Source organism: Aquila chrysaetos, chromosome 15 (assembly GCF_900496995.4).
Source record: "Aquila chrysaetos chrysaetos chromosome 15, bAquChr1.4, whole genome shotgun sequence".
Lineage (NCBI taxonomy): Eukaryota > Metazoa > Chordata > Aves > Accipitriformes > Accipitridae > Aquila > Aquila chrysaetos.
Window position 1 is genome coordinate 7,642,627 of NC_044018.1, and position 27,750 is coordinate 7,670,376.

A 27,750-nucleotide genomic window follows, 5' to 3' on the forward strand; every position below is an offset into this window, starting at 1 on the left:
AGGCATGCACAGGTAAGGCATTGTGTTGATAGATCTTAGGTTCAGCTCCTATGACACAAACCCTTGTGTAAATATTGTCTTCATGTGTAAAATGAGACTAATACTTTCTCCCAAAGTCTGCCTGGCCTTGCCTATGTAACCACTAAATTAGTCATGGCAGGGACTGCTTCTTAATAAGTGAGTGCATTGCACAACAGGACAGTCCTTGCTGAGGCCTGTAGGCATGGCAACATTGTGTAAATCGTTAGCGCACTTCCCAGGGATTAAATACACATTTGATGCCCATGTACCTTTCATCAATGGGCTATAGACACCCCTGAGGGGCTGTTACTGTTACTCTATTTCAGCAGCAGCTCACAAACCCCAATTGTACCAAGAGACCGCATCACGGAGGTCGCATATATTTGCATCTTCGGTGGCTTTCACAAAATTGCTATTTATTTCCCCTCTCCGTCCCACTCTTCCAGTTCTCTTTTCATGGTCAGGAACAAGGATTTTCCAAATCCCAGAGAATTTCCTGTTTGCTTCGCATTAGAGTGGAGAAAGAGAAGAGAGGGCAGCTAGAAAACAGCAGGGCAGTGGTACGTGCACAGCAGAGAAATGTGCACGTGCTCGCAGAAAGACACCAGCTGTGAATCCTTCTATAAATGGTGCAAGGAAATGGCATTGTCTTGATATATTTTCAAAAAGGGAAGGCAAATATATATGTGATCCATGCAGATATATCTTAACTGGTCATGGTGTCAAATGCTCCCCTTAAATTTAATCTAATGAGTGTTTCACTGAGCTGTCAGCAGTCTCCAGTAGCCTCCAGGCACTAATGAGTTACATCAAGGTGTCAATGCTTTTGGCATTAACCTCAATTAGGAGGAGTTAGGGTGATCACTGAATGAAGGGTCAGCCATTCATTGCTGAGACATTCCTCTGGCTACAGCCTGCAGTCTCCTGCATGAGAGGGGCTGGCAGACTGGCTGCCTACCGCCTTCTCAGTAAAGAAGGCTCATATGTGGCAACATTACTGATAATTACTATATTTGAAACCTGGGCAGGTCTTGACAAGCATGGAGAATCAACAGTAACCCTATTTAATGAGGCTATTCAATGGCATTCCCAGGTAAAAAAAGTAGCCTGTGACAATAAACTGGTAAATAGCTACCACTTATTCATGGTCAGAATTTTTAAAAGAATACCGTTAAGGCAGTCAGTATGTCAAAGAATAGAAAGTCTGTACAGCTGGGTTATGCTTACAGAAAAAAAAATCACCTCATAGATAACCCACGTAACTGGTTCTGCTCCACCTATATCTCTCCAGACTTCCCAAAAGATTTCCTTTAGATATATTACATTCAGATGTCATCTTGCACAATCAGTCTCAGGTAGATTTGCTTTTCTGGGGTGAAATCATGGATGGATCACAATTGCTTTCAAGGTGTGCCCTCCTTATTCAAGCACGGAGGTCTCCGGGACAGCCAGGCAGACCACCCGGATCCACGCCCAGCCTGAAGTCAGTTCTCTAGTTGGCAGATTGCTCTTCAGCCCCAAGGCCATGTGCGTATTTATGCCAGAGGAGATCATTCAATGAGCAAATCTGCTTAGAAACCTGAAAGGTTTGTCAGCTACCATAAAGTCTTGGTTATGTTACAGTTTAGCATTACAGTTATTACAATAGAAACTCTGGGTCCATTCTAAAACATTTCTTAAATTTCTAAATTTCTAAAATATATGGATAATACGAGAATGAAAAAATGTCCCACCTGCCTCCTTCCCATCCTTGCCATCACCCACTCCACCACGGCAGTCCGACCGCCCTTCCCTGCAGCCAGCCGTGACTGCGACTCCTGCATCCCCTAGCCAGAAGCAGCATGGACTCCGCGGAAAATGACCTGCAGCAGCCCCTTACGCTCAACAGGAACCACGCAGTGAGCCCCTGATGCACTCCCCTGTGACTTTTAGACCACGGTCCTTATCAACTAAAACCAAACCCCAAAAAATAGAGATAAAATGAATAGAGGCCTCAGGTGCACACACCTTGTGAACAGTGCAGGTCAGGGGTTGCAGAGTACTTTAGCTAACTCTTTATGGGAGTCTCCTTTTTTCCCCGTAGTAGAAGGTCTCTGTGTTTCCTAGTAATGGCAGAGATGGAGGACCACAGCAGCAGGCTTGCAAAGCTTGCCTAATTGTAAGGCGGCACTTGTCTTACAGCTCATTCTGCTTAGGATCATTGTAAAAATTGTCCTTTGAACTCCCTCTCTGCTTCCTCCAGCCCCATCTTCCTTCCTCCTCATCCCCAAGGCAATGATTTTTATCTCCATCTCTCCATCTCTTCTCTGCAAGAATCAAAGGGCTTTCAAGCCTTTCCCTTGAGGTGACAGCATTACCTGCTCCTCCTCCACCTGAGATGCAGAGCTCTGCTTCCTCAGAATATTTATTTACCCTAACCTATGTCAGACCAGGGCTCGTTCTGCCCTGGTAATGAAGAGTTGCTGTGTCTGGGCCAGCCACGCCAGACATGTTTGGACTCTTCTGGATGTGTGATTCAGATCAAGCTACAGTGAGCTGTACAGTAAGCAAAGACAAACAGGAGCAGCATAAAGACAGCTTCTGATTACCTAATTTACCAAGATTCATCTTAAAACTAATCAGGCTGTCTGTGCCATGTCACTCACGTTTCACTTTCTTGTGCAATCACTAACATTAAACCTATACAGTTCTTTGCCTCTATAGCCTATTCCTCCCTGATGTAGGATGGCAGAGCTACTATAGTCTGTTATTAGCAGGTACCTCCAAGACCATTAGTAAAGCACGTGTCCCACTCATTTTAGCACTGGTCAGCAAAAGAGATAGCATCTTGCCTTTGCCCTCAGGTAATCCATGATCTCCAACAGATCTGTGCCATGAATCCAAATACAAGAGCCTTGCTAACTAAGGAGTTTCCTTCTTTGCCTCTCTCTAAGACCCAGGAAACCGCATCCACAAAAATTATTAAGACAACATCACCAAAGATGACAAAGTCACAGCCTCAGAAGTTGGAAAACATCAGCCTTGAGCTTTGTGCTCACCCGTCATGGTGCAGTCTTTAGTTACACTGCCACGTGCTTTTTTAACAGTTTCTGTGAAGTATAAGTATTTCTGAAAGTGAGGTCTAAGTTTCTGAAAGGAGAAACAAGATCCTTGCCTATCGTTCCCCTGGATGGAAATGTGTAAAAGGCTGGAAGGAGGTTCAACAAGTCTATTCACTTGCAGGAACAGGCAAGAGATGTAACATCACCTACTAAAACCTACTCTGCCCCCTCTCCCACACCACCAGCCACAGTCCCTGACAGTCTACAACAAATCTGACCTTGGGAACAAAAGACCAAAAGAATAAAAACCTGAAAGCCAGTCAAAGAAGACAGCAAAGTTATCGACCCCATCCTAGCTGCTAGAAACATCAAGGGAATTTATGAAGGTCAAATGTACAAAGTGGACCTCAATCCTATACAAATCCAGTTAAGAAGAAAATCCTTCTCCAAACCCAATATGGAGACTGATATAACCTTGAACTGAGGTGCAAGACATCAAGCCGTTATTTGAGAACTTTTTCGGCACTAGCATTCCTGTCTGGCTACAGGTAATTTCTCAAGGTTCAGAGGAAGAAATCCCCCTTAAGAGCTTAAATAAGCATCACATTTGTCTCTTCCTTGGATAAATCTATGATAATTGGAGATCCAGTCAAACAGTGGGAGTGGAAGCCAATAAATGTAAGGAGAAAACACTGACATTATCATTATCATTATCATTATGTGGCAATGATAATTTTGACCAAAAGGAGCATTTGCGTAAGAACACAGTGGTTGAAAGCCATCTAACCAGATGTAGATATCTGCATTGTAGAGGTCCTACATGTAGATAACAATATATCAGCTAAGCACCAGAAGCTCCCTTTATAGTCAGTACAGGAGAACTGTCACTTCAAAAATGCAGTTCATCTCTTTCAGGCACCTACTTTAGGATGAGATGATTTGTGCCTCAAAAGCAGCTGTTTCTCTCCATTACCTGTAAAAGGAATTTTTCTCAGAAGGGAATGTCTACACTATAAATCTCTATGGCTTATGTGTCTACACTTGGTCAGATGAATCCCACTTCATGAATTTTTCATTATTTGCAGTCATTATATGAGGACTGGATAGCTTTTTAAAAAATACACTATAGCTTGAAGAGAAGCATGGGCTTGATACAAAAATAACTGGAGAAACTTCTATTATCTTAGGAAAATAAGACAGAGGATTTGAACAGATGTCCTAAACCATCTCTGAACCCAGTGTCTTGACATTGAAAGTAGCCACATAATGGAATTACATCATTATTCTGTTCTTTATTTATTTGTTAGGTCAAACTACATGGGCGTGAATTTAAAATCTACATGTCTGTGAGTTCTGCTTTACAGTATGATGCAAGAATCCCAGTTAAACAGACATTATCAGACATTATACATTCAGTGTAACATCCCTAGAGCTGGGTTGCCTAAAATGTTTACTTGTTTGTAAACATCAATTTTATCTCAACTTTTGAAGAAAGGGTGCATTATACATCCTGTGTCTATCTTTCTCTAGCAAGACCCTGTCTGCATTGCCCTGTTTCAAAAGGGTGTAAAAGGCTTTTGCTTTTTCTTGGAAGTCTGGAATTGCTCCTTTTCTATTTTTTGCAGATCTTGGACATTGCTTTTTATAGCAACAGAAAGTGGTTTTGCAGTGATAAAAATACATTTTCTACATTCATGAATTCATTAATTTTAAGAGCAAAAGGGACCATTACATTCATCCAGTCTGAGGCATTGATAGATTTACTGCACAGGAGCTAATGGACTAGAGCACAGTCCCTTTGAGATGACAGGAGAGAATTTGTGCAGCTCTTTAGCCTCCCTCCTCATCACCATCACGAAAACGACCACCTCAGAGCTCTGTTGTCTAACACAGACCCTGCCTCCAGTCCAACTTGATAGAATATTTATGTAAACACAACATTCTGGCGAATGCCAGACTACTTTCCCAGGTACCCAGAGAAAGCAAACGTCAGCACACCCCCATCGCCCAGAGCATCTCCACCACCTCTCATTGACCCCGTTCGGTCTCCCAGCGGCACCAGACACTGCAAAACAACAGTAGCTGCTGTCCCTGCGCTCACGCTTTATCCTTTACCTGCCCGGTTCTCTCATCGGGATGTGAAGCGCTTGGCCTCTGGGACTCAGCTTATTGCCTCATAAAGCAGGATGGCAGGATTATTAATGTGGCAGAACTGCAGGATTTTCCAAGCAATTTATGAGTTACCATGGCAGTTCATTAGCTCTCAGCCCAATGACCCCTTTCTATCGAGCATGAATCAAGCAGGAGGCACACACACATCTAAATGCACAATGGATATTCACATCAAAAATACATCCAAGGCCACATTTCCTCCATTTTGTCTAACATATGTCTAACAAAGGCACTAAAAAGTCACCAGTTATCAGAACCGGTAGCCAACCCACTGAAACACGCCTAGACACAAAGAAATTCACAATCCTCACCTTTTTTTTTTTTTTTTTTTTCCTCATCAGGTCATTTCTGACCGATACCTGTATTTAAAGAATAGCAGGTACTTAGCAGAGGGTTTACATTTACAGCCTCCATTGGCTGCACAGGGAGACAGGTCTGGTGGTCAGGACAGTAGGCGCTCTGGATTGCTCCCTTGACTTTCAGTGCTAAGAATAAGGTTTCTCTTTACACACAGACAAGCCCCTCATCCCCACTCAGGGAAGCATTTGAGAAAATATTTAACTTTCATGTTATTTATTCATAGGCCTTAAGAAAAAGCACACACTCAAACACTTCCTTCAATCTAAGTGGCATTATGGGCATGAAAAAATTCAACATGATTTAATACATTGCTGAGTTAGGACTTCAGCAGAGGCCAAAAAAACAGGTCTAGCATACTAGAGAGGAGAGAGATCTAGAAATTAAAGGGAGTCTTTGAAGGTAATAAGTGGACAGTTAAGAAAAAGGAAAAGGTGAGGAGCACTTTTATCAGTAAGTACAAAACCACTAGCAAGCTACCCACAGATATTACAAATACAATGCTTTATACCAAAGAAAGACAGAAAAAAGACAGAGAGACAGGGAGATGGGGAGGTGTGGGGCGGAAGAGAAAGAAAGAGAGAAAGACTTCTATTAAGCCTTTATTGCACTATTTTTCTCAGTTGCATTAATACTCCTTTATTTGCTGTTACTCTCTAAGACTTTTAGGGTATTTTAAAGAAAAGGCAGATCTAAAATTTTTATATCTCCCTCTAGTTACAGCTGCCACACTCAGAAAGCAACCTCACCATGTGTTATATGCTTTCCCAGAATTAACTTGCCTTTTCCTTTTAAAAAAATAATTAATGTATTTATTAATTCAGTAATGGGACTCACATACTGGAAAATCCCACCTTCCACACCATCCCATTAATTAAATCTGGCTTTGGGCCAAAATTTAGTATTTCAGCTTCTGCCAAGGTTCAGGTTTGGAATGTTTTCACATTGGAGGATTTTCCATCTGTTTCCTTGGCTGGGCTAACGGGACCCTAATGCACACGAGAGATCGCTATCGTGCTGGGCTGCCACTTACTTGCTTGTTTCAATCATCTTGTACATACACGTTAACTTGTAGCATTTCCCTCTCAGCTAAGTGATGGCAATATGTGTTTAATACAACAGTCAAAGGGATATAATATGATACGGAGAACCGCTGACTTGAGACTCCCACTGGCCAGGGTAATGACAACGATTCAAAAAAATACAGCTGGGCAAAAAGTTAGATGACACCTTTACTTAAAACCAGATTCACCAACACAATTGTGTATGTCTGGCAGGAATTCTCATGTCCAATAAAACATGGAGGCTGAAGGAATGGACCTCCAAGAAATTTGGACGTGGCTTAAAGAAAGCAAAGCTGTTGCCTCATCCATTTACCTCTTGGAAATCCAGGATAGGGTTCAGCTCCTGCTGTCAAGCCAGAGAAGAACAGTCTGTAAGTTCTGACCTGAGAGATGCTTGCAGATGTTCTCCTGCCAGCACTGGGAGATAAGTCACCTCACTAGCTCTTCACTACTCATTGGTCTACGCAGCCAACACCAGCATTAATGTTTGTCACAAAGTCTACCTCAGCAAAAGTGCCATGATTTCTGCTAACAGCACATGAGCTTTCAGTTAAGACTACCTTTTGTCACCTCATACGTTACTCCCTCAACAGATTTTTTTTTTCACTAATTGCTATCAGAAGATGACATATCTTTCTCTTTCCAACCCTCCCCATGCTTTAGCACCAAGGGCAGTGTTCAGCTGCCCTGTCCCCGTAATTACTGAAATTTCTCCCACGTAAAATGTCTTCACGAAGGCCCTCCCACCCACACTGCCACATCCATCAGTATGTTTGCTCTCACCATCTCTTCCAAAGCAGCACAGTGGGTCGGTAACAGTGGCCAAGGACACATTGCAGTTTTTCTCCCAGGTAAGACCAGTGACATAGCCCAAACCTCTCAACCATGGCAGGACATTTCTGCCATAACCTGGCAGCCGGGGAGTGACAGAGAAGAGCAGACTGACTGCACTGCTTGATCTCAGAGAGTTCGCCTACTTGAAGCAGCAACAAGAAAGGCTGAAGTGATGCTCAGAGAAACCCATTTTGTACACCCATCACGTTTCCCAAGCTATGCCAGGGTCCCCCTGCATCTTTCACTGCTCTCCAGTGAACAGCAGCAAAGCCGCATGCTGCGCGCCAGGGATCAAGGGTTTCCAACTGCAAGAGGTGGCAAACAGGGATATGTATCTAGATACGGGTCACGGGAAAGTGCAGTCACTTTTGTCAATGAAAGCCTGTCCCCCTTCACTCCCACAGGATTTGTGAAAGTAGGACAACACCACACCAGGAGCAATAATGCATGCAGCTTTATGGAAACCTGGAAAGAAATATCCAACAGGAGGTTTTCTACACTGCAATTGTTCTCTACATCATAAGAATATCAAATTGCTTGGTTTTATCATTTCTTTTAAAAGAATGCCAGGATTTACTTCTGTTCAGCACAAGTATATGGGATTGGAATTTGATTTCTTGTTTATTTGGTTTTCACATTTTGAAGGATTTTGCCATTTGAGGGGAGAAATATGTGTCTGATGATCACAAAATCCAGCTCAGAGACATGTCTGAGATCATGGTTTTGAAAAAGAGCCACAGCCACGTTCAAAGGATGAGGCAGATTTCACCCACTAAAAAGCAAAACATGCCATTTTGTGCTCTCAAGCGTGACTCATTTCCCGATGCAGTTAGGCTATGACTAGGAAAGTTAAGGTCAGATTAAGAGATCATTCATGCCTTTTGTAGTGGACTTTGAGACCAGGACCACAATGCCAGAATAAGGCTGTGGAGGCCTGTGAAGGAGATATCCTCTTGGAAATACATCATGGAGCTCTGTTTGGTTTGTCCCTGGATTTTTGAGTTATGGAGCTCCTGTTTTGCTGCATTGCCTTCATTTCTGTCAAATCCCCATGAGGATAAACTTCTCTCCAGTCTCTTTACGAGAAAACTGATATAAAAACATCACCTTCCTGGCTAGAAAATTCACAGGGCTTTGCATAGATAGCCTTGCTACTTCTTGCTACACCACTGCAAACAAAAACCAGGAAGCCAAGAGAAAAAAAATAATTCAACCTTCCTGCCACTCCTGCCAAATGAAACAACAGCCAGACAGGAGCTCAGAGCCTGATGCTCCTGCATCAATCTCTATGCTCTTCAAGGTGCTGTACATCCACCATGCTATAGCAACTATACAAAACGCTATAGTGACTCCATCTCAAATACTATCTATCAGGTTCAGCATGCTGCAGTTACACACAGAGATTGGCCCACAGACCCACTGTTGTCTGAGGACACAGCCAGCACCTCCTCTACTACATGCTCCACCATCTGCTCAGCAGATTCAAAATAGCACCAGAATTTCCTCTTCCAGGTGGATGTAGAAAGGCACAGAGAGAGAGACTGAGCTGGTCCTAGCAACAACTACATAAGCAAAACCCTGAAGCAAATATTTTCAAATATATCAGCTACAAATGACCAAAATGTCATCACTGGAATAAGACAGACCTGATGTTGCTTTCATACCACAGAGCTCAGACTGGAGCAATTTTTTCTCTGTTACAAAATAAGATGACTAGTCAAGTAGTAGTGTCTGCTCAACACTATGACTTCAGCTCCCAACTGAGAGCTCCAGCTGTTTTTTTTTTTTCAAGTAACAGTATTTTGTTAGGAAAATGTTGCAATGTTCACCTGAAGATTTTGCGAGTGATTTTTCTACTAATGCCGTGGATGAGCATGGATTGGTGACTGTCTCATTCTACTCTACAAAATGGAATACAGAACAAAGTAATAAGGATCCTACTGATAACCACAACTTTGCTGCAGTCAAATGAAACAGCAGGAGGCTAACATTCAGGATGTAAACATCCACTGGGTGGATTGATTCCACTGCCAGATTTTCCTGCCTTCCAGAGGCAGTGTTGAATGGGTTAACAAAATATCACTTCCATGTTTTCTGCTTTTTCTGTCAAGCCATTGAGTAGAAAAAGAGACAGAATTAAACCACTCAAGTGATCCACAGAGCTTTCCCTTGTTGACCAAGTAAGAATCATCATAAAGAATCACCATAAACCAACTGGAAGTTCAACAACTTTTTATGTACTATTACGAGTCTTGTCGTTCTTCACACATCACTGTTCATCAAACACATACCCCAATGAGAGTTAAAGTAAGAGAATTTCATGGCTCACCACAGGTGTAGATGACATTGAGATGCTTTCGGATGCCTGGGTAACAAGGATCTCCAAATTCATAGGTGCTAGCATATATGCTGCAGCTTCTTTTCCCATGACAGCGCTTGATCATGAGTTGGAGAGCAGTAGCTGACTGACACTCTAAAAGGGAAAAAGGATACCTATTTGTGAATATTTGTCCATTCACATCAGAAATTGCCTAAAAAAAATTACGAGATGCAGACTGTGAGAGCACATATATATGAGCTTTCCATGAATATTTAAAAATCTTTTTGTTTACATGGGAAGGTGTATCTGACGCTCAAACACCTCTAATAAATTGTAAATTGATGAAAGGAAATTACCAAAAAGAACAGTGATGAATCAGAAACACCTATACATCTGTAGAAAGAAGGTTCCAAATAAAAGATGGCTTGTTTTTAAAGGGAAAAGGCTATCCGTAATAAAAATAATTCCTTCTCACCTGGCATTTATTCTACAAGGGTCTGAAAGGACTCTAAGACAGGTATCAGTATCTTCATTTTAAGAGATGGAGAAACAGAGTCATAGAAAATTAAAAAGACTAACAACAGCAAATCAGTGCAGAGCATAGAAAAAGACTCAGACCTTTGGAGTCTCACTCCAATGTATTTCTCCAGAAACACTACAAACTTCCCTATAAACTAAGAGACTGTCATAGGAACAGAAAATACATTAATACAACAGTTATAATATTAATATGGAATTCCTGTGGATTTATTTAGCTGTCTGATAATGCAACTGATAACAGTAACATGCAATGTTATTAGCAAATTCCCACCTCACAGGTGTAAGGGAGATGAACATTGTGATCTTTTTGAGGGAAGGGTAAAACTGATTTGATTTGGGTGTGTTGATTTTTTCCAGGTTTTGCTTGTGTGGTGGGTTGACTGTGGCTGGATGCCAGGTGCCCACCAAAGCCGCTCTATCACTCACCTCCTCAGCTGGACAGGGGAGAGAAAATATAACGAAAGGCTCGTGGGTTGAGATAAAGGCGGGGAGAGATCACTCACCAATTACCGTCACAGGTAAAACAGACTCAACTTGGGGAAAAAAATTAATTTAATTTATTACCAATCAAATCAGAGTAGGATAATGAGAAGTAAAACCAAATCTTAAAACACCTTCCTCCCCACCCCTCCCTTCTTCCCAGGCTTAACTTTACTCCCAGTTTTCTCTACCTCCTCCCCACCAGCAGCACAGTGGGACGGGGAATGGGGGTTGGGGTCAGTTCATCACACGCTGTCTCTGCCGCTCCTTCCTCCTCAGCGGGAGGACTCCTCACTCGTCCCCTGCTCCAGCGTGGGGTCCCTCCCACGGGAGACAGTCCTCCATGAACTCCTCCGGTGTGAGTCCTTCCCACAGGCTGCAGTTCTTCATGAACTGCTCCAGCGTGGGTCCCTTCCACGGGCTGCAGTCCCTCAGGCACAGACTGCTCCAGCGTGGGTCCCCCGCGGGGTCACAAGTCCTGCCAGAAAACCTGCTCCAGCGTGGGCTCCTCTCTCCGTGGGGCCACAGGTCCTGCCAGGAGCCTGCTCCAGTGTGGACCTCCCTGGGCTGCAGGGGGACAGCCTGCCTCACCATGGTCTTCATCACCGGCTGCGGGGGAATCTCTGCTCCGGCGCCTGGAGCATCTCCTCCCCTCCTTCTGCACTGACCTGGGCTCTGCAGGGCTGGGGCTCTCACATGTTCTCACTCCTCTCTCTGACTGCAGCTTGTTGTGCATGGTTTTTTCCCCTTCTTAAATACATTATCCCAGAGGCACTACCACTGTCACTGATGGCTCAGCCTTGGCCAGCAGCGGGTCCGACTTGTAGCCGGCCGGCATCAGCTCTGTCGGACATGGGGGAAGCTTCTAGCAGCTTCTCACAGAAGCCACCCCTGCAGCTCCCTGCTACCAAAACCTTGCCACAGAAACCCAATACAGCTTGTTTCGTTTTGAGGGGAAGAGATAGGGAGATTGGGTTGGCTTTTGGAGCCTTTGTTATGTCCAAGAGAGTTGTCTCAAGTCACCATCTCTGGCCCCCTTCTGCAGACAGAGGTGATCAGTGTCCCTGTCTGCTCCTAGAAGACCTCTATTTCTAAGTCTAATGAGGTTACTATGAGGTCAAAAAGTTGTAACGTTACCATGTACCATCTAAGTAGAAATGTTCTGTTAAGCATGTTTATTCCATGCAAGCAGAAATGTTTGTCATATCAGGAATTTAGTGTATGGAAAGCTCCAAAAGTAAATATTTTCCCAAGTATTATTTTCTATCACATGATTTGTGCCTGTTTTCTCAGCTACGGCGAAAATTATTTCTACAGATGATCTCTCAGACTTTTAGGTGCTAGACTGGTAGTTTGCTTTCACTGTCCAGCCAGGGCCAAGCACAAGGGGAAGCTGGCAAGAAGATATTTCTTCAACATTAAGCTGTTGCTAAAAGCAACAGGAAAGCTACAGAGAAAAGAATACAAACCCCTTTTGGTCACTAATCAGAAGGCAGGGAAAGGGAAAATGGACCCCAAAAGGTATTGAATGCTAGAACCAGCACAACAACAAAAGCCACGAGAGACAGGGGAAAGCCACAGAAAACTAAGCTTAGAGGGCAACATCTCTTTTTTCTCAAATCAAAGGCAGCATTTTATTTCACATGCTGTAAATGACAAAAGAACAGGGCCCCATGTGAGCATTTTCATACTGAACCACCCAAACTTCCTTAGGGGATTTTTGATCCAACGAGTGTCAGAGGTTCCAGTGGAAACATGTGGCATGCAGCAATCCTGCTTTATTGTCTTTTTGTCAAATGTCCAGTTAGAGAAACTCATCAAATCTAAGCACTGCACAGGATTTCATGGAGGGCAACTATTCTTTTAATTTGTTATTGTTCTCATGCAAAACAGACAGCATCCCACAGCTGTCTGCACAAAGGCCTCACCCCCCGGCACAGGAGCACACTACCTCCGTGGGAGGGTGGGGAATTACCCATTACTGGTCCTGTGAGAGGCACGACAAATCTTTTGCATAGGTTGCCATCAGAGATGGTCAGCCTTTGGGATGCTCCTCTTGTAGGAATGAGCTGTAACAAACAAGACTCCGCTCTCCACCTTAACAAACTGGACTGACTCTTCAGGTGCCAGATCTGTAGATTCAGTACATCGAAAACACTTCTAGGAGTTTTATCTGTCAGGTACCCTCACAGTAACATCACCAGCTTTTCTAGCCACCACCAGTCATGTCTTGGTATTGATGACCTCCTTCCTCCCATGCAGCTGTGAGCAGGCTATAGTCTCCATCTGTACTGACCTCAGCAGCAGCATCTGCACTAGGAAACCAAAGAGGGCTCAAATCCGGACACGCCATTATCCCCCTTGTTTAAGTGCTACCCTGTTCCTTAGAATGATTTTGCCAACTAGCATTACCCCAAACAGGTAATATAGTCTGAGATATAACAGGGCTCATCCCAGCTGTCAATTTGCAGAAGCCCCCCCAGATATTTTGGATGGAAAGCAGAGAAGCAGAAGTACGCGGTAGTGGGTTTAGTGGCATGGACACGAGGTCAGCCAGCCACAGGGCCAGGCAGCAGGCTCTTTCTCACTGTATTCGGTACAGAGTAGCTGATGTGTACGTAGCAGGTGAGCACAAACCCGATGCTACCTTTATCAGGTAGTAGCTGCATTTTTTTTCCCCAGGAGAGGACAGCCTTGCCCATGCTACCCACTGAAAACAACACGCAATATGGCCCACAGGCATCTGTGGGACCCCGCTCTAGCCCCTTCACCAGCCCCACTACAAATGCAGATGTAGCTTGAGTTATAAGAGCCTCTTCTATGTAGTTCCATCTGCCACAGCAGGTCCTAACACTGCAATCTCTACTTGTATTTTAACGGTGCCCAGGTCCAGCCTACGCTGGCTACACGTTCCTGGTAAATGAAAACTTACCCTGGCCCATTCCCTGGCCTGGAGGCCAACTGTGGTGGAACAATCCACATCCATGCTGCTAAACACTCTTACCCTCCAAAACAGAGTGGTGATACCCAGTACCTGTCCTATAACCAACCCCAAACCATCTTCTGGACTGCCTAGGAGAGTGTTAGCTGGGCCCAGGCGACAAACCATGCCATGGGCCATGTTACAGTTTCACAGTACAGAAGATCTATTTCCAGTATCTCTGCCCAGGCCCTGGTACTGCTAGTTTACCAGCATACACGTAGCCCTAGATACTCAGGTTCTTTGGGCACAGACCAGGCCTCCATATTCACAAATAGCAGTAGTGAAATCCTCAACTCTCCAATTGCCAGGCTGCTCCAGCTCAACTTGCACGAGCCAAAACGAGCAGAAAAGCAGAAGAGACTCAATACGCTTCAATTACAGATGGCGATGAAATTCCCTAGCATAGAAATTAAGGCACCGATATTTTTAAAGCCTCTTTTACATGGACTTTTTGCAAACCTTAATATTGAAAAAATATCCAGGAAAAAAGTCATCTATTGGGACTACAGCACATAAACCATACAATAATTTAGTTGAAAGCAATATCTGGAGCCTATCCAGTCCAACCTCCCGCTCAAGGCACAGCCAGCTTTGATGTTGCATCAGGTTGCTCAGGAATTTGCCCAGGCAAGTTTTGAAAAATCTCCTCAGATAAATATTCCCCAAACTCCTGGGCACCTGTTCCAGGGCTAAACCACTCTCCAGGTGAAGAATGTTTTCCTTGTATCTAATCAAATTTCCATTGCTGCAACTTGTGTTCATTGCTTCTGGTGTTTGCTTGTTTTTTTTCCTGTGTGTTTCCAAGAACAGTCTTCTGTAGAGCCACCTATTAGGTAGTAGAAAACAGCGATAAGATCCCACCCTGAGCTTTCTCTTCTGGAGACTGAACAAACCCGGGTTCCTCAGCATTTCCCTACACGCTGTGTGCTCCAGCCCCTCCGGTTCACTGGACTTGCTCCAATTTTTCAACATATCTCTTTATCTGGGGAGCCCCAAACTGGACACTCCAGTACTCCAGTTAAGTGGAATGCCAAATAGAGTGAATTAACCCTCTCCTGGATGTGCTTACTATATTCTTACTAATAAAGTCCAGTATCCACTTAGTCACTATTGCCACAAGAGCACACCACTGACTCACGTTCAACTTCTTGTCCCCCAAGACCCATTGGTCCTTTTTCTGCAGAGCTGCTTTCTAGCCAGCTGGTCCCTAGCCTGTGCTGTTGCAGAGGGTTATTCAGGTGCAGAACTTTGCACTTGCCTTTGTTGAACTTTAGAAGGTTTCATGAGATTTCTCCAGCTCACTGAGGTTCCTCAAGGTCCCTACCTCCTGCTGTAACAACTGTCCTGTCCGTTTGGTACCACCTACAAACTCCATCCCATTATCCAGGTCATTACTAAAGATGTTAAGCAATATTGATTTCTGACTGCTTTTAAGTGGCTGCCAGTTTGACTTCAACATAGTGTTGTGGAGGTTTCTTGTAGCACTCCATTTCCTTGGCTCTTGTAGCAAACAAACAGCCACAATTTAGGCAAGTCTTTACTGTTGCCACTGACCTCCAAACTCTACTGAGCACCAAAATCTGTTGAATGCAGGAGTGGCAGAAAGTCATCTGAGGTACCCATGTTACAAGACCCAGTGAAACTCTACTGACAACACCAGGCTCCCACATGGTAAATCCAAATACTCTTCTCATTTTCCCCATGGCCTGAGACATTCTCTTGGAATCAGTCATATTGTTCCAGCCCTGAAAAAAAGAAATGGACTCTATGGACAAAATTTGACAAAGTATTCACTTCAAAGACTTCCCTTTGGTCACAACAGGGAATTTTCCCCGTTTTTCCCTCCACACAATTTCTAAGCACAAATGCCTTGTGCATTCCCATAAATGCCAGGGCAAACAGCCAGCAGTACTTTGAGGGAGGACTACACTGATACTGAAATTAGCTTCATCTCCCCTCTTTTTGGGGAGATCTTTTTTTGATCTGTCAATGTGTTCATCCTCCCCATAAGACACTGAACTGAAAAATGTAAAAGCAGTGATCAAAACCTCCAAATGGGACCATCTCCCTTATACATTTCAAAGGATTTGTGGTAAGGAGGTCGTTTAGCTGGATGCCAAAATGTCATATTCAAGCATCTTTATTCCCTCACTAACTAGCACTGAAGATGTCAATAATATATCTGAGAGATGGCCGAGTGACAGATGAGGCTACAGCACACTCATAAATCACAGTCACCACCATGTCATTCAGAGCTCTAGAAGTGACAACATGGTATTTTCTTACACCCCCATGTCTCAGGAGTATAAAAACACTCAACATCACTCCTGTTGGCTGTTATGAAGTGCATGTAGGTAATTTAACTTCCAAATGTAAACAAGTCCTTAGGGAGCTGGATTGAAGCGAGATCTCCAAGTATATTAGTACCTCTTCAGGAGGTGATTCCAGGCTAGAAGTCTTCAATTCCAGGTGCCCATTCCCAGAGCTCAGAGAGGCAAGGAAACAGAGGCTCCCTTATCCATAAATCATGTGGTTAGCCTCTCAAAAAGATGCAGGGAAGCCAAGTCCAGCAATGTGGTAGAGCAGAGTTGGGCTATGATCCCCTTCAGCTGGCCAAATTCACATTTTCCAGGTCTTCAGAAGTGGGAGACTAGATGTGACACCCCTATTGCACCAGATGGCATGCTCATTCGGGCAACATCTCCTTTTTTGTGCTGCTTGTCTGCTTGCTAAATGCAAGCTGCGGATGTTATATGAAATACTATCCTGACATCAGTGACAAACACGTGATCCCATGTGTCAGGGATATAGAAAGGACACTCACAAATGCCAACACCATATCGGTAAGTCTGAGGTAAGTACTACTAAGCAGAGCCAGGCCCCTGCGAAGAACCTTTTAAAGCCCACAAAGCTCAAATCCCCCAGCAGAGCAATAAAAACTGCTTTAAGACCTCATAGATGACAAGAGAGCCCACTTACACAGGTTGGGCCAGAGTTACCCTCAGCTTTCATTAGTCTTGGATTGCTTCAGTACACTGCCGAAGAGCAAATACAAACCCTGCCTACGGTGAAACTTCCACATGTGAAAGTGATTAAAGATATCAGCTGTGCTTTTGGAATACAGTATTTTAAACTACAGTTTGGGTTTAGGGGAGAGTGGGATCAGTTCACTTTATCCTCTTTACTCCTGGCCCCGCTTTCTAGCATTTGCACGTCCCTCCAGTGTTGCTTCTGGTACAAGGCGAATTCCCTTTCGCAGGATCACTCCACAAATGCAGACTGCTGGCCACTTTCATTTCACAACTCTTACCCTAAGCCCTCAGTAGGTAATTCATCGTACCAGTTGCGTTTAGTATGATAATACTCCCTGATGTACTATCTTTACCAGCCCAACCTCTGACAGGGTAAAAACCCAAATCAGATGGCAACAAAGCCACGCTGGAAGATTTTACCAGCTGCAGCTTGCAGCCAGCATTGGCTTTAAAACTGGAATCAGTCTCAGTGATGTAATGTCCATATCATCAAGCTCACCACAGTGAATGGGTTTTAGTCAGTTTAAGGCTGCTTCCCAGCATGACTATTTCTTTATTACCTCTTCCTGGTGAAAAAAAGAAATTGGGGCCAATGCCTGTTAATCACATCCGTTACTTTGGTTACTCACTGTTACTTGTTTTTCTCCAATAAGGGTGACACATCCAAGTCTGAAATCCAAGCCATACGTTGCTGCTTTTGATTGCAAAACCTATCTGGGTTTGAAAGAATGTTTCCAAACAGTTTAATTTTTGCATTACAGTAACTGTTAGATGCTCTGGTGGAGACTGGAGCCTCTTCCAAGGCAGCAGTCATCACAGATGGATCCAGAAACAGATTTAGACACCTAGTTTTGAGATGGGTGACTAATCCCACAGTGAAGCTGGGCATATGTCAGATGCTCAAGAACATCCGTGTATCTGTTAACTGCATGATCAGACTCACCTGCCACATTGTATTGGTTTTGCTGGCAAGGTTTTGGTAGCTGGGGGGGTTACAGGGGTGGCTTCTGTGAGAAGCTGCTCGAAGCTTCCCCTGTGTTCGAGAGAGAGCCAATACCAGCCGGCTTAAGATGGACCCGCCGCCGGCCAAGGCCGAGCCAATCAGCGATAGCGGTAACGCCTCTGTGATAACATTTTTAAGAAGGAAAAAAAGTTGGGATAGGCAGATTCGGCAGCCGGAGAGAGGAGTGAGAACATGTAAGAGAAACAACTCTGCGGACACCAAGGTCAGTGAAGAAGGAGGGGAGGAGGTGCTCCAGGCGCCGGAGCAGAGATTCCCCTGCGGCCCGTGGTGAAGACCATGGTGAGGCAGGCTGTCCCCCTGCAGCCCAGGGAGGTCCACGGGGGAGCAGATATCTACCTGTAGCCCGTGGAGGACCCCACGCCGGAGCAGGTGGGTTTCCCGAAGGAGGCTGTGACCCCGTGGGAACCCTGCGCTGGAGCAGGTTCCTGGCAGGACCTGCGGATCTGTGGAGAGAGGAGCCCACGGAGCAGGTTTTCTGGCAGGACTTGTGACCCCGTGGGGGACCCACGCTGGAGCAGTGTGCTCCTGAAGGACTGCACACCGTGGAAGGGACCCATGCTGGAGCAGTTCGTGAAGAACTGCAGCCCATGGGAAGGGCCCACGTTGGAGAAGTTCGTGGAGGACTGTCTCCCGTGGGTGGGACCCCACGTTGGAGCAGGGAAGAGTGTGATGAGTCCTCCCCCTGAGGAGGATGAAGCGGCAGAAAACAACGTGTGATGAACTGACCATAAACCCCATCCCCGTCCCCCTGTGCCGCTGTGGGGGGTTGGTAGAGAAGCCGGGAGTGAAGTTGTGCCCGGGAAGAAGGGAGGGGTGGAGGGAAGGTGTTCTGAGATTCGGTTTTATTTCTCATTACCCTACTCTGGTTGATTTGTAATAAAGTGAGTTAATTTCCCCAAGTTGAGTCTGTTTTGCCCGTGACGGTAAGTGATGAGTGATATCTCTCCTGTCCTTATCTCAACCCACAAGCTCTTTGTTATATTTTCTCTCCCCTGTCCAGCTGAGGAGGGGGAGTGATAGAACGGCTTTGGTGGGCACCTGGCAACCAGCCAGGGTCAACCCATCACACACATCCATGTTGAGCCTGCAAAGGCAGGTTCCTGTACAGATGAGGCAGGCTGTCCAGACCAAGCAGGACCAGGTACACCTGAACTTGTGAATACATTAGCATGCTGTAAGGCTGTCAGGTAGTGGTTTTCCACAGGCTGTCCGTGGATCTGGAAAGGCAGCAGGGCATGGAGCACACCCCAATATCAACATATGTGCACTTAAAAAAAAAGAAAAATAGAACCCGAGAAGAAAATTCCACCCACTCGTCAGAGGATGCACTTTGAGTCCATGAATTTAGCAAAAAAAATTGGAGCACTCATTCTATTTTTTCAACCAACAAAGTATAAGACCTTGAAGTATCAAAAGGACCAAATGATTGGCTGTAATTAAAGGCTTCAGAAAGAGAATCACTGCCTAAAATACCATTTCCAGCAGTGCATGTGAGGTAAGTGATGAGGAACAGGAACAGGACTGGTGGTACCTGATCAAGAGATTAATTCTATGGCACACTTTGGCTCAGTGTAAAGGCATGAGGAGCAGACCTACTTCTCAAATTAAAACAGTCAGCAGAACCCTAGCTTTCCTTGCTATCTTTTGAGGAGCAGGTGAAAGGAACAACCTAAGGTAAATATTCCCTTGAGGGAAGTAATTTACAAACAATTGACAGCTCTAGGAGGAAACTTCTCCCAAGCAGAGGACAAGATTTTTCTCCAAAACATGCAGCACAATTTCTTGCTAGAGAATAAAACAGGAAACGTTACTTGCTGAGAGCTATGAAGCAGGGAGGACAGAATGAAAGATGAAAGACGCAGGAATCAATTAACTAACAGGAGAGAAATTTTGTTCCTGTAAAGAAAGCTGACAGATGCCTGAATCAGCGCTGTGGTTATCTACACGTCTGCCAAAAGAGAAAGCAAACTTTGATGGAATGGCAAAAAGGACGTAAGCAGGAAGAAAGTAACTCCAACCTTGCAGGTGAGGCAGCTGCCTAAATTCCTTCACATTTTACCTAGGAGTGACTCAGAACTGCCTCATTCTGCAAGAGATTCTCTGTCATAAACAGGAGGGAAGGAAGTTCTTGTGCTCTTGGACAGTTTCTCATTTATTTTAAAGATGCTCCATTAGCTGTGGTTGATACAAAGGTCAGCTCCTTCATAAAGTGATAGCAGCTGGAGGTGTCTAAGCCTCTGCTTCAGCTGCTAGATTAGCCAAAATTAGCCATCCTAGCAGCCTGGGAAGGATGTCTTCATAGAGTATTGATGAGCCAGTCTGCATCACGTGCAGTATATCAAATCCCAGGCATTTTCAGCTTAGCCCACATGCATTAAGTTCCATAGTCTTTTTAAAAGCCAGTGCAGAAGACAGACAGTTAAAAACGATGGGCTTTCTCCATTTTCTCTCTACAGTAAGCACCCTGAGGAGTTAATTTCTTCATCAGCGTAGCACCGTCACATGGTTTCAGATGGGAGCAACAGAAATACTGGATTTCTCTTCCTTGCCATGGCACACAAGCCTCTATAGAGGACACGAGAAGTAAGTTGGGGTTAGAACCACAGGGAGTGTGGAAGACAAAAGGGAGAAAACCAAACTACAGATACTCAGCCCTTAAGACCAACCAATGTGAAGACCGACCAACAAAAACAAAAGACCACCCTTAAACAAGAAAAGATGCAGAAGTAGATGTGTAAAGAGGACAGCTCAGGAGCAGAGACCCAAAACAATTAAAAGGCTGATGATTTGGAAGTCAGAACAGAACGGGCTTCAGAAAACCTGCACAGTCCATCTGTTCCAAGCACAAGAAAACCCTCTTCAAGTAGGGAAATAAAAGAAATTAATTCATTAGAAGAGACTGTTAAAGCACTTCGGAGCTGTAAGCATGGGCTTAGGAGATTTTTTGCTTGACAAGCCACTGGGCTGTGGAAAAGGGTTTGCAGTCAGGACTGGTGGGGAAGTATCACTGTGGCTTTAGCCCACACATTAGCTCTGGTTTCCCAGGTCCCTGCTCCCCGGCTGTGGTAAGAGCACTATCTGATGCTGTGCAGAACAGAGTCAGAGAGATGTTCCAACATCTCACGGGTCAATGTTGAGGCCAAGAAGCATCTACCTCCCCCACAACAGCATCAGTCCCAGCATGCTGTTTCTTATTCTGTGAGGTTTTATGTTTGAGGGACTTTCTATTTGGTTTTTGCTTTGGCAGTGTCGGGTACTTTGGTATCATGTCGAGCTCGGTTTCTGATATAAATTGCTACCATCATTATTACAAATAGCAGCGGGGAACTTTGCGTTGGTGCAGCTGGACATAGCATCTATGTCTTGCACAATGTCACTGAAAACAGCTGGTTAAAAAAGAGATCTACATCCAAACATTAGAAGGATGTGCAAAGGCGGCCAGCATTACATTAAAAACTACATTTTAATGAAAGAGAGTGAAAAATTACTCACCACACACTTCATAAAACTTCGGAAACTTCAGCAGTAGGCCAGAAAAGAGAAAATTATCTTAAAAGAAACTTATCACATCTAGAGACTGCAACTGAAGGATCAATTGCAGGTTTAATTACAAATGCTATTGTTACATGTAGAAACACTTGGTTTATTAATGTGAACTCAAATCATCTTATCACCTCTGTATCTGGAACCAGAACTCATATAAAACATATGAGGCTCCAGTTTTGCAGAGACTGATTCAGAGTGTGTAAAGTTGAGTAAATTAATAACATTTTGCAGGTTTGGGGACTAAAGTGAGAATCTGAGGACAACTTCAAACTTGGCTCCAAGAAGTGTCAGAGAACAGAGCAGTTTTGGTCTGGCAATGACAGTAAAATTTGTATTTAATTTGCAGCAGAGTTGATTGTAGGCTGTAAGGCATTCAAGATAAAAAGCAAAGCAGCTAACAGCTTTAGCTTCACTCACTAGAAGATAGGGATGGTGCATTCAGTGTATCTACTGCTTTGTGAAGTCCCTGAGTGCATGTGTCCTTCCTATTCATTACAGCCCAGCAAAAGAATTTTCCTGAACATGGGTATAGCTCAACAAGTGCCTACACCTAGGCTGAAGCAAGGTCTGAACTTTGGAAGCTGTGGGACTGGCCCACTTTTTTTAGGAGGCCACTCAGCTGACACAATCTGCAAGTCACTTCTTGCCCTTGGTTCTTAAAATAAAGCACGGCGTGCTTGCAACCTCACAGGTTTCACATTACCTTTGTTTCTTGGGCTCAGCATTCACCACTGTGGTAATTTTGTACTTTTCTTGAGTGACATCCAAATTATTTTAAGAGGAACTTTATCAGTTCTGAACAAGTTACACTGGTTTTCATTCACAGTAACTCCATGGAAATAAGTTGAGATGCTATAGATTTAAATCTCTTAAATTCTGCCCTTTTATTATTAGGATTATATTTTGGATTTGCTTTCAACTAATAGTGGGGCAATAGGCATTTTTATAAGATCAGCTACTAAAGAAGTTGATACTACTAATACAAATACCCCCTTTACTTCCTCAAATATCATACCAATATCATCACAGAGCCTGCTAGTGCTATTTAAATTACTACTTTCAGAATTTTTATTTACAACCACTGCATGGGGTCATACTCCACTGTAAACAACTTTTTTAAAACCAAGTTGAACCTTGGCTTTGAGAAAGATCTTGCCCAGAAGCAAATTTGAATGGATTTTTTCAGTTTTTTAAAAAATAGCAATTGTGTGCATATAAAAATGACTTCATATAAATCATTTTTTATGACTCTATGGAATCCAACAATAGTTTGAGTTTTCTAGAAACAGCTGTAAAGTGATTTTAATTACCTCCTGGTGTTTTGAGACAAAAAGTGAAACACGCAAAGTATCTAAAATTGAAAAACAACTTTCTGAAAGCAGGCTTTGTCCCACTAACGTAGTGTTCTAATTGGGAATTTCTTTTCAATTTAAATTTAATAAGGTATTATATGTGAATTAAACAGCAACCGATATTTATTTAGCCTTCAAACTTGGATATTTGTGGGGTTTATTACATACAAAGAGATTGGCCTCTAAAAACATGTTCTTAATCATGAGCTATTCACATAATAAAGTAGTTTCTGCACTGAACGTAAATGAAACGTACACAGAGTCACACCTATGGGCAGGGGTGCTCTGGAAGCCTGGTGTGCACAGTAGAGAGGAAAGACGCGCTCTGACTCCCTCCCAGGTCTGCTGCTCATCCCACCAACCCAGCCTGACAGCTACTTTAAAGGCCGTCATCTCCCATACGGTGAAATCAGGACACAGCACGAGAGCATTTCAGCCACAAGCACTCGGATCTCCTAAAGGACGGCCGTGCTACGTGGCATTATCTGATCAGCACAGATTTCAGTAGAGACCCCGTCTCCTCCTGCCACCCTGGTCCCCCACGGCTTCCCCCATCAGTGCCAGACGTTACTACCCCTCACCGCTCCAGCTCCACGCTTTGGAGGCCTTTTATTTTTAAGTATTTCATTTAAGACCAAGATTAGAGCACAGCCATAAACTTGTACTGATGGAAACATAGGATGCAAAATTGTCACGGATAGTGAAGCAGAAGAGAGCCAGAAACGCACAGCTGGAGGGACAGCAGTCTCTTAAAACCAGCTCTTGTGTTGGCAGGAACAGTAACATGTACCACGGAATTTTTTTTCTGCATGTATTTCATACTTATTCACATGCTAGATCTGATCACAGATAAACAAACTAGAAGGGTCCATTATTTATAAGGTGTAATAAATATTTATATGAGGGACTGTGAAGGCTCTGGTTCGAGTCATACATACATCTGCATTAAGAGGAGGAAATCAAAACAAAGTGGGTTGGATCACCTTCTGCCACTGCATTGAAATGAAAAACGCCAGGGAATGAGCACCTAAAGCACAGGCTCCTTTGCTGAACTCATTTCTCTGCTCTTTCGTTATCAGATCCAATGAGTTAGAGAGTGCCACTGACCATCTGCGTTTCCTCAGGGCTTTGTAAACACATCTATTTTCCCCTTACAGAGGCACAGGAGAGAACTTGTACGTTAAGTGACAAGGACATTTTACTTCTCAGCAGACTACTCAGCTTAACCCACACACCACAACCCAAAGCTAGGCTTTGGAGCCAGAGTTCCCACAGTCTTGTGCCGACTCCAAAACCAAGACCAGATTCCTTCTACCCAGGCTGAGGAGTTAAATTGCTGTGGACTGGTTGTATAGGTGGTGGAGAGAGGCAGGGTCCTTGAGAAGGAGACCTGGATCCTGGTGTCAGAGGTCAGTTGAACATGTCCACCTCACTCTCTGTGGTTCAGGGCAGTAGCTACCATAAAAAAGTATATGTGAACGTGTCAGGTGCCCTGAATATGATCAAGGATATTGCTCCACTAAATGATGAAAAGGGTAATTGTTTTACATCCAAGTTCTTCCTCCTTAGTCTCCTAACTAGATCATTATCTTGCTCTCAGATACAAGTAGGAAAAGGCCATTTTTTTAAATTGGCTTCTCTTGGTATAAGCAAGTCACTCAGAGATGCAGGCAGAGACAGCTGTAAACAGCACGATAAAGGGGCAAAGGGCTCACTGGGTTGAAGGGTATTAATGGCTTGTTGCTTGCGAATAACCCTTTCCCCAGAGACCTCCCTGTGCTCTGCGTATTCTCTCTGCACACACTAGCAGCAAAGTAGAGACTTTATTAAGAGAGTTACAAATAAGGTCAAATTCCTTTAGGAGCTTTTCAGAGTTCCCAAGGCATTCAAGGAGGGGTCTAGCTATTTGCAGGGGTTTCCCATTACGGTCAGAGACACAAGTTTCAGCATGTTTCCAGTTAAAAGAGGATCCTGGCAGGTTTCCTCTTTAACATGACAGGGATAGGATGGAGTTCTTCACAATAACTTTCCCTTCACAGATGCTAAGCACATTCGTATAGACATCAGGCAGAGAGAAAGCATGCATCTGGTATGGCATGGTGTGTGAAGTCTGACTTGGGGATCTTACATCACCCAGGAGCAGCACAACGATGGCTGGATTATGTAGGTGTTAAAGGGCTGCAATGTCATGATACCTCAGATCCCTCCACCTGAGCACCTAATGTACCTCATGTCTCTGCGGAATCCAAGAAACTCGCCATTAGTGGACTTTATCTCCTCAACACTCCTGCAGGAGTACAAGGTCTTGTTTTTCAAGGCAGAAACAACACAAATTAAACTATTTGTTCCCTTACCTTATGGCAGAGTCAGAAATATATAGAATATGCTATTAGGCCACCCTCCTCCTCATCTTAGACTTCAGTTCTTTAAAAGCCTCATCTGTATAAGCTGTAGATTTCTAAATTCAACCCAAATGTGCATTTTGTTCACAGAAAAAAATGGAATAAAATTTTCTGAACTGTTTTTCATTAGGAGAGGAAGAAAAGATACCCATCCCCAGCTTTGGGGCAAGTACGAGTTTTTCACTCATCAAGTAACTCATGCTGCCTGGATAAAAATAATCACTGCAAACTTGTCCAGGACCTACTTCCCGGGAAAAAGCCCTTTGCCAATGCTCAGACTTGACACAAATCATCAGTCCTGTGAAATTCAAACAGAATAAATCTTCCATGTGCAGAACATAGCTGGGTTCTGCCTTACGGGAACTGGATGCTGCTGCGAAGTCTGAGTCATACGGTCATATTTGTAAGATCAGCTCGTTGCGAATGTCTGGGATCAAAGGCTGTCACAGAGCAGCCCTCCCCGTATTGCAGGGCTGTGGAAACGTGCAGGGAAATGTTCTCTAGCTAGAGAAAGCTTTGATTTATAAGCCGTGATGTTTTCACCTGCTCCTGAAGGAACAGAGTTGCCTGCTGGGCTAGGCAGGCCCGTGGCAGGAGTACAGCTCCTGGAGCAGGTTGGGGGACTCTGCGAGCTGCTCCCACCATTGCTAGTGGCAGCTGGGAGCACAACCCCCTCGCTTCAGTGCTGTAAATGTAAGCAGGACTATTATTTCTTGCAGCATGCTGTGGGGAAGCATGGTGCGAATATGCTTTTCGCTGATTTGGGTTGTAGATGGATCCTACACCGGTTTCTCCTGTGAGGCCAAGAGAGGAGTGATAACCACAGCCAACTCACCTTCCCTTTCCCGCATCACTAGAGGTCTGTCCTGTTCGTTCCGCTGGCACAAACAGATGAAGGGAAGGTCACGATAAGCAGAGACTACCCGTAGCATTGGCAGCATCACGCTGAGGGGATCAGCCAGCTGTTGCTGAACACGCTAGCAGACCTGGACAAACACTCTCAAATATAGCTGGGATGTGAGGGATGGAGCGTGGTGAGTTGAAAGACCACCTGCTCGCTCACATTTTTTTTAGTTAAGCTCACACACACACACCCCCTCCACTGCAGGGGAACATCAGCATCAACAGCTATACATACTGTTTGTCTTCAAGCCTACACACACAGTGCCCAAATGCCTGGGAAAACCTGGGGAAGGCATTGCTCCTTGGTGAGTGCCTCACCTCTCATCCCCAGCACTGCAGGGCATGCAGCCAGCCCCTGTCCCGGAGACACTTCCCTTTGCTGTTAGGCAGGCAAGACATACCTTCCCCCTCAGCACCCCAGCAGCACCAGGCTGACTTTAACAGATACTTGAGACCCCAGCAACTCCAAATATGCAGATATTTACTCCTGTCCAACAACTCAGTCATTTTTAACATCAGTTCACGGCTTAAAACCTTGCACTGGATTTCAGTGTAAAGCTACCTCAGCTTTCCCACTACTAGCTTGGCATTACATTGTCTTGTACTGAGTCTGCTCTCATAACTGGTTTCATCTAAGAGCTGACACCGGAGGAAAGCCCTGCCTCATCCCAGCAGCAGACTGCATGCTACACTCTAGGATCCGATACTTTATTTCCTTGGGCAAACATCCCAATTTGTAGAGAACACAAGGCCAGTTTGAAAATAACAGGGCATACAAGCGCTATAGAGGGTATGGCACATGCAGCCCTGTTGTCACACCTCACTGCTTGCTCTCTTTGCTACAGCTTTGCTCTCCTAGCTCCACTGCGTCCCGTCCCATTTTCTAGCACCACATACCCTGCTCTCAGCCAGTACAAGTTTCGGAACTTTGCATCTGGGCAAAGAGCAAAACTTTACCTTTTCTGGATTCACATAGAGTTTTGCTTCACACTGACATTCAAGAGCAGGTCCCGGTGCTAGTACCTTGTTACCAGTACGTGTCTGTTTCTGCTCTCTCAGCAAGGACAAAGGAGCGGTGTGCTCAGGTGCACGCTAGAAACCCATTGAGTTTCGATGACTCGGCAAGTTATCACCCAGAAGCTGAACCACCGCAGCAACCAGCGTAAATACTCTTAGCCCATCCCAAACACCACATGAAAGAGGTCTAGGCTAACCTGTTACGCTATCTGTTTTGGCTTCTGCACCCTGGCAGCTGGGGGACAGCAGGAGCACATCCAGGGACATAGGATACCTCAGGAGACAGGAGGTAACTTGTTAAAGGACGGTGACTCTCCTGCCATGCATCTGAACCATGGGACTGGGCAGGAGACCCTGAACTACTCAGCTGTGGGGCAAGTGCTCAGATTTTCACAGCTACACAACTAAGGCACTCACCACATTGCACAAATAACCTGACTGGCCTGATTCCACCTCGTTTCCTACTGACACCCATCATCTGCGTATCATATTTCCAAGCAGTCACTTCACATGCTTCCATTTGAATAGCATTTAACTCCTTAAGGGCACTGGATCAGCAGCTGTGAAGCCAAAGATCCCCAGACACAGCTGAACAGATACCAGCATAGGCAACAGCAGCAGCTCAAGCTTCCCTGTACAGCCTCTTCTGAAGCCTTCCCTCC

The 27,750-nt window shown here is 44.5% G+C and overlaps 1 protein-coding gene across 2 annotated transcripts in view; it reads right to left on the minus strand.

The window, feature by feature from the left end:
* Positions 1 to 27,750, minus strand: part of EVA1A (eva-1 homolog A, regulator of programmed cell death) — a 212,752-nt gene that overhangs the window by 96,232 nt on the left and 88,770 nt on the right. For both annotated transcript variants that reach the window (XM_030037094.1, XM_030037093.1), the window contains exon 5: positions 9,819 to 9,962. In XM_030037094.1, the coding sequence (XP_029892954.1) occupies positions 9,819 to 9,962 (144 nt within the window). The remainder of the gene's footprint in view (positions 1 to 9,818; positions 9,963 to 27,750) is intronic.